The following is an 18,240-nucleotide window of genomic DNA, read 5'->3' as shown; positions in this document are numbered from 1 at the left end:
CGAACCTGGGAGGGGGAGGTTGCAGTGAGCTGAGATTGTGCCACTGTACTCCAGCCTGGCAACAGAGCGAGACTTCGTCTAAAAAAAAATACAACTTGGTCAAACTCACATGAATGAACACAGATAGAAAACCCCCTTCGCCTACTGATACAGCTGAAAGGAAAAGGCTAGTTGAGGAGCCTAAGATTAATTTCCTGCTGAGGACACACTAGTAACGGGTATCGCAAAAGTACAATGTCCCCAAAGAACCCCCTCTCCTTGAGAGTCTGCTTGTTTATTTTGTCCTGATTTTTAAGTTTGAAAATGTTAATTCTACTCCTTCCATCTTTAGCTCAAGCTCCTAATTGACTCCTTCTTACTGACAGTTTCTTCTCTGAATCTTCACTATTTCCAACACTGACCTGGTATTCCATTTTTAGCTCATTCCACAAATTGAAAACCTGTGTATTAGACACTAAAATTAAAAAGCTGGAAGGTGGCTCCTGGTTTCAAAACCTTACTTCCTGAAGAATCACAGTTCTGTTTAGATAGACACAACAAATAATTGTGGATATGTGCTACTGCTTGATTTGCTTTTGTTTCTATGCAAATATTTGAGAGAATTCATTTTCAACCTGCCTTTGAATGACAACTTTTCAGTCATCAAGCTGAAAATGACAACAGAAAGCACACTGATTCCCTTATATCTGCCAAGGAGTTTCTAGCTGCTTTTACTCAAAAACAAAAACAAAAACAATCTTCATTAGATTTCTAAGACTTTGAAATTTCGCCTCAAGGTAAAGAAAGTTCACAATATAGACTCCTTTTTAAAACTGTATTTATCATTAGGGACAGTATAATCCATACCTATAATAATCTATAATATATAGAATATTTTATATGTAATATATAGATTTTATAATCTATAATCTATTATTATGAAATATAATAGGGCATAATTGTTATATTCCTAAAATAAGCTCAGAAGAGATAAGAATCTTACACTTTTTTTTTTGAGACAGAGTCTTGCTCTGTCGCCCAGGTTAGAGTGCAGTGGTGTGATCTCGGCTCCCTGCAACATCCCAGGTTCAAGCAATTCTCCTGCCTCAACTTCCCCAGTAGCTGGGATTACAGGCACCCACCACCAAGACCGGCTGATTTTTGTAGTTTTGGTAGAAACAGGGATTCACCATGTTGGCCAGGCTGGTCTCGAACTCCTGACCTCAGATGATTTGCCTGCCTCGGCCTCCCAAAATGTTGGGATTATGGGCATGAGCCACCGCACCTGGCCGAACTGTATGAGACAGAGTCTCACTCTGTCGCCAGGCACCAGGCTGGAGTGCAGTGGCGCGATCTTGGCTCACTGAAACCTCTGCCTCCTAGGTTCAAGAAATTTTCCTGCCTCAGTCTCCTGAGTAGCTGGGACTACAGGAACACGCCACCACACCCAGCTAATTTTTGTATTGTACAAAAATACCATGTTGGCCAGGACGGTCTCAATCTCTTGACCTCGTGATCTGTCCACCTCAGCCTCCCAAACTGCTGGCCACTGTGCCTAGCCGGAATCATATACTTTCTTATTCATTTTTTTACAACTGCTGTTCACAGTAGAAGGAGTATGGGAACATAAACTGCATTTTACCAACAGCTGTGCTTTGGAAGTACAGTCCTAGCCCAGGAATACCTGTATCGGTAGTAAGAAACCAGCATCCTCTCTCTGACTTCTCCTTCAATCTTTTGGTCAATGACCAGTAGCATAACTCCATATAAGTATAGTGCTTCACACTAAGAAGAGAAGAGGACAAAAGCCAAAATCACATTTCTCCAAAAAGTTTCAGATTTCAAGGAAAAGGTAGTAGGCTTCCTCCAAAGAGCTCTTACCTTCTTGCAAAATGGGCCTTGAAGTTTATGTGAAATAGAGTTTAATTCCCAGTGATGATCTTTCAGTTGGCCTATTTTGGCTGTTTTGCTTGGGACACCAAAATAGTATCCCAATATTGTGAATACCTCTTCATCATAAAGTCATTCACTTATTCAATAAGCATTTCTTAAATGATCAGTAGGTACTAGGCACCAGGACAGATGCCTGGGATGCAAAAAGTAAGTAAGACAGAATTCTTACAATGAGGAAGCCCATAACTTCCTTTTTAATCGTTTTAAATTCTGTTCAAAGTCTATGTTCTAAACTCAGATATGGACCTGCCAGTTTGAAGATAATTAAAAGCTCATTTCACTTCTCTTTAATAAATGGTATTTCATATGTATTTGTGACTTAAAGGAAAAAAAAAAGTGGTACTAAGTTTGATATTCTTGAATTTCATTTTAAATAATCACTATTACTTACCAGAAGTTGTTTTCCATCTTCATTGAGAAGCACAGTTTCTAAGGTTTGCTGAATATAAACCCCTTCATTGAGATCATCTAGGTATCTAGAAATAAAATCCCAGAGCAAGTTATTAATTTATAATAGAAACTTTAACATCTTTAAACAAGGAAAGATTTTTAAAAGATAAGGCAGGATACCAGGCATTCTGGCCTTTAACTAGTTCATGGTCCTTCATGTTCTTAAGAATGGAGTCTTATAAACTGATTTAGGGCCACAGTTTGATATTTATGGCTGTTACAAGTAACACAAATATTCCCTGGTCCTGATTTATGAATTACAAGTATCCAGGAGTAAAGGGAGAAAAACATGGAATATCTATTTAGTTTAAAAGTTAATGAGCAATGAATTCTTAAGAAATATAGAAGAGACAGAAAGTTAATGATAAAAATAAGTTCTTTTTCCCAATTTTCACATATAATACACTAGAATATGATAATGACAGGATTGGAAGCTCTATGACTTAGCATAAACTAAGTTATATTATGATACCTCACAAGAGCAGGACATTATAGTACAACTTTAAAATTCTTTTTTTTTTTTTTTTTTTTAAAGATGGGGTTTCTCCATGATGGCCAGGCTGGTCTTGAACTCCTGACCTCAGGTGATCCACCCACCTTGGCCTCCCAAAGTGCTAGGATTACAGGTGTGAGCCACCGCACCCGGCACAACTTTAAAATTCTTAAGATGACCAGTGCCACAGGAAGAAAAAGACAACTACATATGGTATAAAGTAGGAAATTTTATAGTAACTCAGAGAGATTTACATGTTGTTGCGTGTCCTGTTCCCTCTCCACTATTTACTACCAGAATAAGCTATTACTAAATTGATCAGTACCTGTTTAAGTCTACAATATATTTATGCACACTTTGAAATGCTAAATAAAATCTGGTCACAATTTCTATGTTGTTCTCACGAAATTCTTCATCTAAATCCTGTAGCTCTGGTTTAGCATCCAGTTTGCTTTCCCATAATTCTGGACCCTAAGAAAAAAAAACACATGTATGTGAAATGTTAGTAAAAGCATACTTGTCGGTGACAATTTCTAAAGAGTCTCCTAAAAATTTGTTCTTATGTTTTTAAATATCTCAAACTTAAAGCAGAGCAACAGAAAGTAATGAAGATAACAGAAGCTTAGCTATAAAATCCCTTTGAGAAAAATAAATTTGAATTGCAACCAAGAATAGCATGCTTTGAGTATGGGGCCCTAAAATGTGAAATATCAAAGTTATCTTTTAAAAATACAATTATATTGTGTTAGGGCTTTCACATAATATCTTCAACTTACTTTCAAGTTAGTAGCTGTTATTAAATTTAGTCCAAAAGCTTTTCTCTTTAGCTTTTTCCATAATTACCTAACCTTACAGTTTCATGGTACCCAGAGAAAATATGCTTTTGCAGAAAAGACAACAATAAAAATTCTAGAGGAAGATTACCTTAAAATAGCTGAAATCAAATATGATATCGCCATATTTCTGTTGATCAGCTCTGTCTTTTAACCTGAATACAGCAGGAATAAACTCAGAGAGCCTCAAAAGTTCAGCAATGATGGCATTACCACAGGAAACAATCCTTAGGATTGCTTGGCCACAGAGGTTGTTCTCGGCTAGAAAGTCCACCATTGTGAGCAGGACTGACTACTCCGTGCCTGGACACTGGGAATGATTAAATGGCCTCAGAGATGGTGTCTGCAGATTATTAGATGAAACCAGGTGTGCAGAGAGATTGGCTGCTCCATTAAAAAACCTGTAACCAAAAAAAAAGTATGAAAATCTCAATTTATTCCTGCAGAAGGTTTGCTCAGCTGTGTCAAAGAAGAAAAAAAAAAAAAAAGAAAATCTCAATTTAAGGAAGCACATGTGTACCCATATGAAACACATATTTTTCTCCAAAACTCACTAAAATTTGTAAGAAATAATGAGTTCCTTTATGGGGGAAAGGGTATTTATCCTTCACTCTTCATATTTGCCATGTGGAGGGACTTCGCTAGATTAACACCCTTGGCCTCTTCTTCAACATGTTAGCCACCGCTCCTCTTGAGGAAAAGGTACAATATAACTCATCGCTGAGCTAGGGAGAAGGAACCCCTGGGCATGTGTGGCTTCCATGTACCCCACTGCTATCTAATCTCAGAAGTGGTATCTTTCATTTCTATCCTATTTCCTCTTTTCTTTTCTTTTTTTCGTTGAGATGGAGTCTCACTTTGTCACCCAGGTTGGAGTGCAGTGGTGTGATCTCAGTTCAGTGCAACCTCTGCCTCCTGGTTCATGGAATTCTCCTGCCTCAGCCTTCCCGAGTAGCTGGGATTACAGGTACATGCCACCACACCTGGCTAATTTTTGTATTTTTAGTAGAGACAGGGTTTCACCATGTTGGCTAGGCTGGTCTTGAACTCCTAACCTCAGGTGATCCTCCTACCTCAGCCTTCCCAAGTAGCTGGGATTACAGGTACATGCCACCACACCTGGCTAATTTTGGTACTTTTAGTAGAGACACGGTTTCACCATGTTGGCTAGGCTGGTCTCAAACTCCTAACTTCAGGTGATCCTCCTGCCTCAGCCTCCCAAAATGCTGGGATTACAAGAATGAGCTACCACACCTGGCCCTATTCTCTCCTTTAGGAGAGAGTAAGTAAGTCAGCTTATACTCAAGAGAAGGAGCCTATATAGGACATGAATACCAGGAGCCAGAGATCATTAGGGACTGCTTTAGAAGCTGCTGACCATCTGATATACCCAGATATACATACTCCTTGCTCTCTCATTTCCTTCTGACTTCTGCCCAAGGTGCTCTATGGAAACTAGTACGCTCCACCCTTTATTATGCTTTTTCTTCACAGCACTTATCACAACCTGATATACAAAGCTCACTTTCATAAATTTCAAGATATGTTTGTAATCAAAACCCTTTCTTCTCCTTTTTATGAAATGTTTTTCCATACTTTAGAATCACTCTAGCATTTTTCAGATGTGAACTATTCTTGATAGCAAGAATCTCCTATACTTGGCATGTGAGAAAACCTTTTTGTTTTTGAGACAGGGTTTCACTCTTGCCCAGGCAGGAGTACAGTAGCATGATCATCGCTCACTGCAGCCTCAACCTCCAGGGCTCAAGCAATCCTCCCACCCTCAGTCTCCCTTGTCAGTGGGACTACAGACATGCACCACCATATCTGGCTAACATTTCTTTTGATTTTTAATAGAGATGAGTTACCACTATTGTTGCCCAGACTGGTCTTGAACTCCTGAACTCAAGCAGTCCTCCTACCCTGGCCTTCCAAAGTGCTGGGATTACAGGTGTGAGCCACTGCTGCCAGGCCTAAACATTTCTAAAGAATGTTCCCTCACCTACTTCTAGTGGTTTTTAGGACACAGCTCTCTTTTTCCAAAGATAAGACAAATGGCACAATTCCTATAAGGCAATTGTAATACTCAGAAGCAGACAGCTGAAAAGAAAGAGACTGGAGGAAAATGCAGCAGCACAATACAAAAATATCTACATGGACATTATTAAACAGAAGCAGTGACTATTGCACAGCATTATAGAAAATGAAACATCACAATAACAGCATCAGCATGCTGTTTAAATTGACAACTTGTACTGTTAGTCCTCAAAACTATCTCAGTACTATGGCAAACTACCCGAAGACTTATTTGCCCAAAACAATACCATATTTTAAAAATTTGTCATGATTCTGTGGGTTAGGAATTGGGAAAAGGGACAGAGGGCTTGACTGGCTGCCGTAGCTGAATGCTTACATGTCTAGCACTTCAACTAGGAAGACTTCAAGAGCTGGGTGCTGAGTGGACCTCACGTCAGCACTTCAGTTTTTGCTGTCTGCTGGCTTTCTTCATGCTCTTCCGTGTCAGGACTTTTCCCTCACCATGGCCTTTCCTCTTTGTAACTCCTGTGATCTCTCTAGCAGGATTCCCAGACATCTTACATGGCAGCTTGGGACACCCAAAGAGAGCCAAAGGAGATACTGCCAGGCCTTCTCAAGGCTTTGGCCTAGAATTGATAGAGAGTTACTTCTACAGTATTCTTTGGGTTGAAGGAAGGAAGACACAAGCTGTTATGAGCTGAGTTGGGTCCCCCAGAATTTCTGTGTTGAATTCCTAACATTCAGTACCTCAGAACATGACTATATTTGGAGACAGGGTTTTTAAGGAGGTGATTGAGTTAAAATGAAGTCACTAGGATGGGCCCTAATCCAATATGACTGGTAACTTTGTAAGAAGAGGAAATTTGGATCCAGAAATATACAAAGGAGGGCCAGGCTCGATAGCACATGTCTATAATTGGGGCACTTTGGGAGGCTGGAATGGGAGGATCACTTGAGCCCAGGAGTTTGAGACTGCCCTGAACAACATAGTGAGACCCTATCTCTATAAAAAGAAAGGAACAATGGGAAGGCCATGTGAAGACACAGAAAGAAAATAGCCTGCTACAAGCCAATGAGAGAAGCCTGAGAAGAAAACAGTATACCAACACCTTGATCTTGAACTTCTGGCCTCCAGAATTGTGACAAAATAAATTTGGTTGTTTAAGTCACCCTGTCTGTAGTGCTTTGTTATGGCAGCCAAGCAAACTAATAAACATCCCCAATCCAGATTAAGTGAAAGGGAAAATAAGGTTCACTCCTTCACCTAAGGAGCTGTATGCGCTGACTTAATGGCAGGGAATTGTTGGGAACCATCTTTGGAAACCAGTTACCATATTATTATAATCAGATTGCCTTCCTAGCCCTGAGAACTAAGAAAAATGATTGTTGCAAGGGAAGGCATGCAGAGGGGGAGGCTGAGGCAGAATCCCATGAACCAGGAAGCAGAGGTTGCAGTGAACTCAGATCATGCCACTGCACTTCAACCTGGGTGACAGAGTGAGACTCCATCTCAAGGAAAAAAAAAAAAAGAAAAGAAGAGGAAATAGGATAGAAATGAAAGATACCACTTCTGAGATTAGATAGCAAAGAGACTAACTTCTGGCTTGGTCACCCTCTCTAGCTTGCTAGATTAGGGGAAGCAAGATACCATGGTGTGAAAGAACCCTATGGAGGAGCCCATATGACAAGGAACTGAGGCTTGCCAAAAACTACCTGAGTGAACTTGAAAGCAGATCTCTATAATCCCAGTCCAGCCTTCAGATAAGACCATAGCCCCTTGTTCCAAGGTTGACTGCAAAGTTCTAAAAGACCCAGAGCCAAAGACAGCCAGCTAAGCCAGAAGAGACTCCTGACCATAGGTACTATGAAGTTTATTGTCTAGGTTTTGGCATAGTTTATTATGCAGCAATAGATAAGGATCCTGAGAATAGCATTGCAAGCAGAGGTTACAAGTAAGGGCAAAGGCCCCAGGGCAGGAATGTGCTAGATGTACTAAGGAAAAGCAAGCTGACTAAAGCAGAGTCAGCTAGGGACAGAAACAGAAGAAGTAGACTGGATTGGGTCTGAGAGCCAAGAAGCCACTACAGCCGTCTAGAACGCTCACGAAGGTATCCACTAATATACATTAAGGCATATATTATTAACAAGTTCTTTTAGTTTCCTCTGTGATGCCTGCTTGTTAAACCACAACAGGCTGAATTTCAGAAAATTTTATTTTCTGCATGGCTATGGTCTGGCTCGGGAAAGGAGAGGGGAAAGGGAAATAATGGACAATGCACAAAAGAATCACCTATTAAAGCCCTCCGAAGACCACCAAACTAACGCAGGTCTAAGTAGGATAAAACTTTACACCAGGGGTGTCCAATCTTTTGGCTTTCCTGGGCCATATTGCAAGAAGAATTGTCTTGAGCCACACATAAAATAAACTAACACCGACAATAGCTGATGATCTTTAAAAAAACTGCAAAAAACTCAAAATGTGTTAAGAAAATTTACAAATTTGTCTTGGGCCACATTCAAAGCCATCCTGGGCCACATGTGGCCTGCAGGCCTTGGGTTGGAAACCCTTGATCTAGACTCATGAAGAGGAGGGGAAGCTATGATGAACAGTTCCAATGGCTGCCAGATTTTGGATACCATGACAGGGCAACACTGTCCCTGGGAAAAACATCTCAAAGCAAAGTAACATTACCTGCCCTTGACTCTACTCTCTCCCAACATACAGAAGGACAGACAGACTCAGCACCTGCATGCACACATTGAGGGAAGCTTCAGTCTGGGATAATGGCAGAAATCAAGGCCTTTATATGTCAATCTCCTATTTTAATCCTTAGGCCCTTACTCTAGAATTATACTGTAGATGACTTTAAAGGAACATGAGAAGGGTAATAATAATCAAGTATGTTTGGCAATAGTAAAACAAATATTATGGGTCTTTAATACCTAGGTGAATCACCTTCTAAAATTCTATATATAAACTTTATATTAAATTTTTTAATGCCAAAGCAAAATATGAATTATATTTAACAAAGTTACTGAAATGAACTCACTGCTTGTAATCTCTTTTGCCCCATGAAGAGCACTTGTGTTTTCTATTTCTAATAGTGTAAGTATCTCCTGCTAAGTTTTTGAAGATGGAAGGGGTTAAAACAAGATTATCTGAAAGAAGGAAATCACTTAGTTACATTTTATGTACTAGACCTCCTAACCTGGACTAGTTATATTTTCCATGTAACAAATGGAATTTCCATGATTTGCACAAATATAATTGGCTAGAGTATCTGGTAAATAGCCCTCAGTTGGTTGAAGTACTAGTCGTGAAGAACAGAATCTAAGAATCATCACTAAAAATGCCTAGCCAGGAGCAGTGGCTCACACCTGTAATCCCAGCACTTTGGGAGGCCAAGGTGGGCAGATCACATCAGGAGATTGAGACCATCCTGGCCAACATGGTGAAACCCCGTCTCTACTAAAAATATAAAAATTAGCTGGGCGTCTTGTCGCATGCTTATAGTCCCAGCTACTCGGAAGGCTGAGGCACGAGAATCCCTTGAACCCAGGAGCAAGACTCCATCTAAAAAAAAAAAAAAAAAAAGCCTAAGCAAGTTGCAGCTACCTAAGAAGTAGGTGGATAGCTTTACAAAGTGTTATGACTCAGTTAAGTCTTAAAAAACCGCTTTAGAATTAGGTCCAAATAAACACTGTAGAAGAAGCAATGCTAAATTATCCTTTCAGAGGTTCTCTTGGTGCTAGGGATTAAGAAAACTCTGAAAGATCAGTTTTCTCAATACAGGCTATATTACCATTGGCATCAAATGGAACCAGAGATCCCACTATATATATATTTTTTTTTTACAAGTTAGAGTGCCGGTAACTTCATTTTTAAGAATTTGGCATGGAACTGTGATTTTCAGTTTGGGAGACAATCCTAATCAAAAGACATGCTTTCAAGAATGAAGCATGGCATTATTACACCAATTACTCAGAGTACAGAACAATATTTCTTAAGGAAATCCAACTGTCGTGGGAAAACACTGTTTACCCTATTCAGAGGATAAAAGAAGGCAGTTCTTATTTTTAAGCCTTTCGCCAAACCTCAGTTCCATAAAGGAAGCACTAATCTCCATAAATACATTATCACAAACAAAATATAATGGTTGTTGATCAAGATAAATGCAAGCTGCATATGTTTTCCAGAAAAGTTCTGAAATGAGGCTGATCCTGAAATCATGGGAAAGGCAGGTGAAGGACAATTAGAGAAGGTGGCTCTCGTGCACAAAGACAGTAAGTAAAACTTCTCGCTCACTACCTCCTGCTGATGTTTGAAGGAGCTCCATACACTTGCAATCAGGAGACCCAGTTGCATGGCTCTGTGACTTTTTTCTTTTTCCTGTCCGATCATAGAGGAATCAGGACCCTGGGAACTTTTTTTCCCCCCAAAATAAAGAGGATTTTGGCATCAGTCTGTCACAGGTGAAGGCATTAAGGCGCAGCAAACAGCAATGACTTGCCCAAACTCACAGCCCATGGCATAACTAGAATGCAAACCTGGGCCCGTCAGACTGTAAAAGTCCTCACTAGCCTTTCAATTTTCTCAATAGCAAATAGAGAAATAACGACGATATCCACACAGCAGTGTTCCCGGAAACTTGGGAGGGTGAGATTCGGACCAAGCAGCGGAACGGCGCTTCCTAAAGCGAGGAAGGGGTGTGCAAAATGATTTCCCCCAAGCGGAGACGAAGAGCTGGACTGCAGCCCCCGCCCCAGAAGACTCCTAAGCCCTCCATCCCAAGTCTCCCACCCAGACTGCATGCGACGCTGCAAACCTCCCTGTGGCTAGCGCGGCACAGCGGGGAGGGGAAGAGGACAGTGCAAAAACGGGGAGCGGGCACCGCATCCCCACTCACCTGTCAGCAGGGCCGCGCCAGCGGCGCACGCGCAGGGCAGGCGGTCGCGCGCCGAGTCCGCACCTTGGTCTCACCCCTCCCTCACGGTGACGGTCCTCTTCTACCTACAGTCCCCGACCAGGAGCGGGTCCGAGTACTGCTTCCGCCCCCTGACGCCCAAGGCTGTCACATGACCGAAGCGGCGGGGAACAGGGAGGGACGTCATGTGATCACTCGCCGGCGACGGCTGATGACGCAAGAGCCCGCGCTCACTTTACAGAGGTAGGCGAAGGGGGATGAGGAAAGGAGGTGGGTCCAGGTGGGGGAAGTCGGTGTGGCACCAGACGGAGACAGCTCAGGCAGCCAGGTAGGGCAGAAGCGGGGGACAGCATTGGGGAGGGTGGCGGGAGTTGTCGCCTCCTTCCGGGGCGCTCCACGGGGACCCTGAGCCGGGGGTCCTTCGACCTGGATTATGGTTGTGGCACTTTTCACGCCACAGTAGTGAGTCTGGGACAGTTTACCCTCCTGTCCGAGACGCCATCTCCATCCTTTAGCCCCAGGTGTGGAGGGTAGGGGCAAGACCACAGATTTTTTGATCCAAATAGATCTAGTTTGAACTGACTTTAAAAGCAAGGCCAAGGGCAGGTCATTTGAATAAACTCTCTGGATCTGTTTCCTCTTCGCTTATGTAGATTGCGCTGAGAATTGGCGATAAGGAGAATGAAGTGCCGGGACACCAGTTTATGGCATTCTAGGTGACCTAGAAATGATGAAGTCTGTTGTTATTTTTGTAACTTGCCGAATCTTTATTGATCCCCCATTTTGTGTGAGAAACTGCTTTATATGCAGTAGCATATATCAGGGTTCTAGTTTTAAGAAGTTCTCAGAATAAAGTAGCTGCAGACATGTGAGCAAATAGCTGTGATGAGTTTCATAGTAAGAGTATGTGCATGTGATACGGATAATGGTAGCATGAGGGAAGGAACAGGCTATTGTATGAGAGAAGGATTCAGAGAGGGGTATATCCTTGCATGCTGAAAAAGAAGAGGCAGCTCTTGCTGACTTGTACAAGGCTCCCACGGATTTAAAGGAAGTCAGCATATTGTCTATAAATAACATGCAGAGAAAAAACTCAGGAAATGCACAACCTTGTTCTAAACTTTCTTGGAGATCATAGGTACCGGGAAGAAAAGATCAGTGTTATTAGCTGGGGAGACATCCAAGAGAGATTGATTTAAACCAGTTATTCTAACCGGACGCACTATTGACATTTTAGGCTAGATTCTTTTTTGCTGTGGGGTTGTGATGAGGGCTGTCCTGTGTATAGTAGGATGTTTACGAGCATCCCTGGCCTCTGCTTACTAGATGGCAACCATAATGTCTACAGATACTGCTAAATGTCCGTTGGGAGAAGGGTAAAAATCTTTCTTGGTTGAGAACCACTTAAACCAAGCGATGAAAGCTGGTGTCTTAGTCAATTTGGGCTTCTGTAACAGAATGCCATAAACTAGGTAGCTTATGAACAACAGGAATTTATTTCTCACAATTCTGGAGGCTGGAAAGTACAAGGTCAAGGTACCAGCAGATTTGGTTTCTGGTGAGGGCCTGTTTCCTGGTTCGTAGGTGGCTTCTGGCTGTATCCTGACATGGTGGGATGGCAAAGCACCTCTCTGGAGCATCTTTTAAAAAGGGCACTAATTTTACTCATGAAGGTGGGTTGGATCACCTCCCAAAAAAGCCCCAGCTCTTAATACTATCACCTTGGGAGTTAGGATTTCAACATATGAATTTTGGGTGACACAACATTAAGACTTTAGCATATGGGTAAGGTATGGGCAGATAGAAAACTGAAAAGAGGGCCAGGCATGGTGGTTCATGCCTGTAATCCCAGCACTTTGGGAGGCCGAGGTGGGCGAATCAAGACCAGCCCGGTCAACATAGCAAAACCCCTTCTCTACTAAAAATACAAAAAAATTAACCAGCATGTCCTGGTGCACACCTGTAATCCCAGCTACTTGGGAGGCAGGGGCAGGAGAATCCCTTGAACCCAGGAAGTGGAGGTTGTGGTGAGCCGAGATCAGGCCATTACACTCCAGCTTGGTGACAGAGCAAGACTGCCTCAAAAAAAAAAAAAAAAAAAAAAGAAAATTGAAGAGAAGGTTTTCTCACAGTGGGAGCAAGATGAGCAAAGTCCTTTTCCTTTTTGGAGACAGCATCTCACTATTGCCCAGGCTAGAGTGCCGTAGCGTGATCATAGCTCACTGCAGCCTTGGACTCCTGGGCTCTAGGAGTCCTCCCACCTCAGCTTCCCAAGAAGTTAGGACAATAGGTACAAGCCACCATGTCTGTGTAAGTTTAAATATTTTTGTTTTTGTAGAGATGGGGTCTCACTGTGTTGCCCAGGCTGGTTTTGAACTCCTAGCCTCAAGCAATCTTCCTGCCTTGCCCTCCTAAAGTGCTGGGATTATAGGCATGAGCCACGGTGCCCAGCCTGAACAAAGTCTGGAGCTAGGATTAAGACTGTTGGGTATGAATGGGAGAATGAAAGAAGAGAGCTGTGCATTTGACTGAGGCAGACAGTTTATTCATTTATTGACTATTTTCAGAGCACTAGCTGTGAAGCAAACATCTTTCAAGATAATCGCTAGCAAAGTAGAGTGACTGCTAAAGGCTCTAATTATATTAAAGAAGGTGCTGCTAGAGTCAGAGAAAGGAGTTGTCTTTGCCTTGTGCTTGGCTGTGTTTATTGGGAGAAATTGAGAAAAGTATGTCTATTCCATCTGTCTGCACCATCCATTGTCTTTGCTTCTCAATCCAATCTCAGTCTTAATCTTTTCCTTGCTCCAGAATCACAGAAGAGCAGGGTTTTTTTCCTTGGCCCTCTGCAAGAGTGAAGTTTCAATTGAGTAATGTGAGTTTTGCATTCAAGCAAATAGTGACAGCCACCATTTGGTAGATACTTTCCATTTATACTGCATTGCATTAATCTTCGTAGATATTGTCTTTGTTCAGGCTACCATAACACAGTATCATAGATTGGATGGCTTAAACAACAGAAATTTATTTCTTGCAGTTCTGGAGGCCAGAAGTTCAAGATCAGGTTGCCAGCATAGTTGAATTCTGGTGAGGACTTTCTTTTTGGCTTGTAGATGGCTGCCCTCTTTCTGTGTCTTCATGTGGTGGGGAGAGAGAGATAGAGCAATCCCTGGCATCTCTTCCTTTTCTTTTCTTTCTTTTTTTTTTTCAAGACAGGGTCTCGCTCTGTTGCCCAGGCTGGAGTGCAGTGGCATGATCATGGCTCACTGCAGGTTCAACCTCCCGGCTCAAGCGATCCTATCACATCTCCTCCTAAGGATCTGTGACTACAGGCCTGCATGACCACACCTAGCTAATGTTTTATTTTCAGTAAAGACAAGGTCTCACTTTGTTGCCCAGGCTGGTCTTGAACTTCTGGGCTCAAGCCATCCCCACACTGGCCTCTCAAAGTATTGGGATTATAGGCATGAGCCACCTTGAGTCAAACTAACCAGATCTTACATAATTAGTACACATGTGCCTAGGGCTTATCATATTGGACAGTGCAGACTATAGAACGTTTTCATCACAGAAAGTTCTATTGGACAGTGCTGCTCTAGTCGATTTAGACTTACACTAGAATCAAGACTGACTTGAAAACTGAATACTTTTGCCAAGCATGGTAGCTCACGCCTGTAATCCTAGCACTTTGGGAGGCCGAGGTGGGTGGATCATTTGTGGGCAGGAGTTCAAGACCAGCCTGGCCAACATGGTAAAACCCCGTCTCTACTAAAAGTACAGAAATTAGCTGGGTGTGGTGGTGGGTGCCTGTAATCCCAGCTACTGGGGAGGCTGAGGCAGAAGAATTGCTTGAACCTGGGAGGCAGAGGTTGCAGTGAGCCAAGATGACACCATTGCCACTCCAGCCCAAAGGACAAAGGTGAAACTCCATCTCAAAAAAAAAAAAGAAAGAAAAGAAAAGAAAACTGAATACTTGAATGATATCATTTGGTCCTTGCAGGTATGTGGTTTTTGATTAATATAGTCCTGTAACAGATAAACCCCACAAATCTAAATGGCTTTGCCCAGTTGAAGTTACTTTCATCCATGGAGCCTTATAGGTGAGTAGTTTTCCTGCAAGCAGTGATGTAGGGCCCTAGGCTCCTTCCATCTAGTAATTCTCCATCATCAGTATGTAGCTTTACTAAGGTCCCTGTGCTTGCCTGCATCAAGCTATCAAATGGGAAAATGTGGGTTTTCGCAAATGAGGCCTGGAAATGGCTCACATTTTATTGCCTTGGGTGCAATCATGGGCCACATCTAACTTCAAGGAAGGCTGCAAAATGTGGTGCATATATAAGTATATGACTAGGTTGAAGAGGAAATAGGTTTGGTGGGCACCTAACCAGTATTTGTTACAAGTGTTTGGTCCTTAGCCTGCCCTGAGAAATAGTCTGAAGAAACAGTCTTAGAAGTTTGCTGTGGCATTTACTGTAAGAATATTTGTGAGGATTATTTTTTCAGTATAACTCGTTATTTCCTATATGGTGATCCATACTTGCCTTGATTGCCATGGAAAGCTTAATATTTTCTTGAGTTCCTAGTGTACTTTTTTCTTTATGGAGAGAGTAACTGTCACTTTTTGTTTTGATTTTTAGGAAGCTCACTGCCGAATGTGTATGCAAGTATAGTACTGTGTAGAATCCCTTTTTTTTTTTTTTTTGATATGGAGTCTCACTCTGTGATCTGAGCTCACTGCAACCACTGCCACCCTGGTTCAAGCAATTCTCCTGCTTCAGCTTCCCAAGTAGCTGGGACTACCGGTGTGCACCATCACATCACATCTGGCTAATTTTTGTATTTTCAGTAGAAATAGGGTTTCACCATGTTGGCTAGGCTGATCTTGAACTCCTGACCTCTAGTGATCCACCACCTCTGCCTCCCAAAGTGCTGGGATTACAGGGTGAGCCACCACCCCCGGCCCCCTGTGTAGAATCACAAAGTGTGCATGACTGCATTATAACTTTCTCATGTGCTTGGTTTGCCCTTAAATTTCTGTATTTTGATCCTGATTTTTCTGAATTTGTATTTTTTCATCTTTTTGTGTATGTTTATATTTATATTGTGTAAAATGTCTCAACTTGTTTGGCGTAATAAAGTGAGATTGTAAACAAGCAGTCTCTTTCTCCAAAATGCGGATGTTTGAAAATCATCATTGGCTTTCATTCCTATTTGTATTTTCTCTTTTGTGGTGTGAAACCATAAAATCCCAGAAAAGAACACGACAAGAGCCCTTGTTTCATCACCCAGATTTTAACATCTTTAACATTTTGCCATATTTGTTTCAGGTCTTGATTTTTAAGATGAAGTTTTAAAAATACATTGAGCTCAAAGTCCCATGATGACCCCTAGATCCAGAGAATGAAATCAATTTATCGTCCCATTCCTTTGTCCCTGTGTGCCAGGCAAAGAGAACTCATGTCATAGTTCACTCCCTTACTGTCTTACTGTTTCCTTCATCTGAACAAAATTGGTGATGAGTTTGGTATAGGATATGAGGGGAGGAGGAGAAGGATCAAGTGTGTACCAAGATTTTTGGTCCAAGAAATGGAAGGATGGAGTTGCTATTTAGTAAGATGGGGCTCTCCCTGATAATTTAGACCTTTCCAAATCCTGAATACCTCTTATGGTCCAGCTTCAGTGCCTTCATTTCCACGAAGCCTATGTCTCCCCTGTTGTACCTATAATCCTTTCCTTTTTTGAACATCATAGTGTAGTGGGTTGTGTAATCGCTTTCTTTTTTCAACTCCATAGTACTTGGTTCGTACTTTTAATATGGCGCTTGTTCTCTGCCAAGCTTGTTTCAAGGGGTTGTGGCAGAAAGGAGTTGCATTTATTCTGAAATATCAGATGGTTAAGGTTATGTGAAATGTATGTTTTGTCTTGGTAAAAAGTAGAATCTGTGGTTTGAAAAACATGTTTGCATTGTATTGTAGAAAGCTTTGGATACTGTGCTAATTATGTTGAATTTTATTAGGTAGGCAGCAGGGAGTTAAGACCAACCCTTTCTACTTTTTTCTGTCTTTCTTACGGGCATCTCTGTCTTATTAGCAAGATCAAAGACCTTAAGGTGGAAGCATGCCTAGGTTATTGAAGTACTAGCAATGGCCAGATAATGTAGAACAATGGTGTTCAAAGTGCAGTTCTTGGATCAGCAAAATCTACATTACTTGGAAATTTGTTAGAAATGCAGATTCTTAGGTCCCCTCCCAGACATACTGAATCAGAAATTCTGAGGGTGAGGTCCAGAAATCAGTGTTTTAATGGGCACATGCCATGAGGTGATTCTAATACGCTGATACTGCATGTCTCCTAGATATATCAGTTAGAATTACATAGAGGACATGTTAAAACATAGATTGTTGGGGCCTGAGAATTTGCATTTCTAACAAGTTTATAGGTGATACTGGTGACGCTTGGTCAGGAACCATTTGGGGAACCACTGTTGTTGGTTATGATGAAGCTCTTTGGCCACTGCTCCCGGTGAGTCAGGAAATCCTAAGGAGTTTTTGAGCAGAGAAGTCACATGGTCTTACGTACATTTTCAAAGGTTTACTCTGGCTGCTGTGTTGAGAATTGGGTGGAAGAGGCAAGACTGAGAGCAGAGAGACCAGGTAGGAGCTGTTGGAGTAATTCAGGCAGGAGATGATTGTTTGAATCACAGTGGTAACAGTAGAATTGGTGAGAGGGGTTAGATTCTGGAGACATTTTGACTGCAGAGATGGCAAAATTGGTGATGAGTTTGGTATAGGATATGAGGGGAGGAGGAGAAGGATCACGTGTGTACCAAGATTATTGGTCCAAGGAATGGAAGGATGGAGTTGCTATTTAGTAAGATGGCACAGGTTGCAAAAGGAATAGGTTTGGGAGAGGGGTAAGGTAGGAGAGAAGGAACATGGGCCTTCCATGTTGGACATTTTAAGTTCTGGAGTGATCTGGCCAATGGTATTTAGATGGAATAGGCCTAGCCTGGAATACTAGGTGGATAGGAGAGGATGGAAAAGAGAGATTAGAGCACTGAGCTCTGGGCATGCCACCTGTACTACGGTTTTGGAGAGATGCGCTGTTTTAGGTGCTGGGGATACACAGACAGTATTCTATTCATTCCTTCTTTCAGTAAGCCTTTGTTGAATGGCCACTATGTGGCATGCATAGTAGGTGCTTGGAATGCAGCAGTGAACGAAATGGAAAAAGTCTGAAAGTCTGTCATTTTGAGGAACTTACAGTGTAATTGGGGACTAGAGACTGAAAACCTAATAAATACAAGAATGTTGTGTGGCAGTGCCTACCTTGAGGAAAGATAAAGCAGAAGCAGAAGGATGGGAATGCCTGGGGGTGGAGGTTGGGAGGGCTTGCATGGTATATCAGACAGCCAGGGAAGGCCTTACTGATGAGGTGATATTCCAAGGGAGACCTTAGGGAAGTCAGGGAATTGACCTAGTAGATATCTAGGGGACAAGTATCCTGGCAGAGGGAACCAGGAAGGCATAGCCCTGAGGCAGGGCTGTATTTGATTTGGGGATAGAAGGAGAAG

General features: G+C 42.1%; 2 protein-coding genes across 8 annotated transcripts in view; one reads left to right on the top strand and one right to left on the bottom strand.

Annotated features, from left to right (window-relative positions):
- Nucleotides 1-10,832, bottom strand: part of WASHC5 (WASH complex subunit 5) — a 67,165-nt gene extending 56,333 nt beyond the window's left edge. For 2 of the 4 annotated variants that reach the window (XM_054246751.2, XM_002759233.6), the window contains exons 1-5: nt 10,653-10,832; nt 3,800-4,109; nt 3,201-3,346; nt 2,324-2,408; nt 1,664-1,764 (exon numbers count right to left, since the gene is read on the bottom strand). In XM_054246751.2, the coding sequence (XP_054102726.2) occupies nt 1,664-1,764; nt 2,324-2,408; nt 3,201-3,346; nt 3,800-3,985 (518 nt within the window). In that variant the 5' untranslated portion in view covers nt 3,986-4,109; nt 10,653-10,832. The remainder of the gene's footprint in view (nt 1-1,663; nt 1,765-2,323; nt 2,409-3,200; nt 3,347-3,799; nt 4,110-10,652) is intronic. The other 2 variants (XM_054246752.2, XM_078353219.1) reach the window with 1 other exon arrangement.
- Nucleotides 10,833-10,880: 48 nt separating this feature from the next.
- NSMCE2 (NSE2 SUMO ligase component of SMC5/6 complex) overlaps nt 10,881-18,240 on the top strand; it is a 271,400-nt gene continuing 264,040 nt past the window's right edge. For 2 of the 4 annotated variants that reach the window (XM_002759232.6, XM_008983273.5), the window contains exon 1: nt 10,910-10,998. The gene's annotated coding sequence lies outside the window, so the exon portion shown is untranslated. Of the gene's footprint in view, nt 10,999-18,240 lie in introns of all 4 variants that reach the window. The other 2 variants (XM_008983274.5, XM_078353226.1) reach the window with 2 other exon arrangements.

The sequence above is a fragment of the Callithrix jacchus genome, chromosome 16 (assembly GCF_049354715.1).
Source record: "Callithrix jacchus isolate 240 chromosome 16, calJac240_pri, whole genome shotgun sequence".
NCBI lineage: Eukaryota > Metazoa > Chordata > Mammalia > Primates > Cebidae > Callithrix > Callithrix jacchus.
This window is presented reverse-complemented; position numbering and strand designations above follow the sequence as displayed.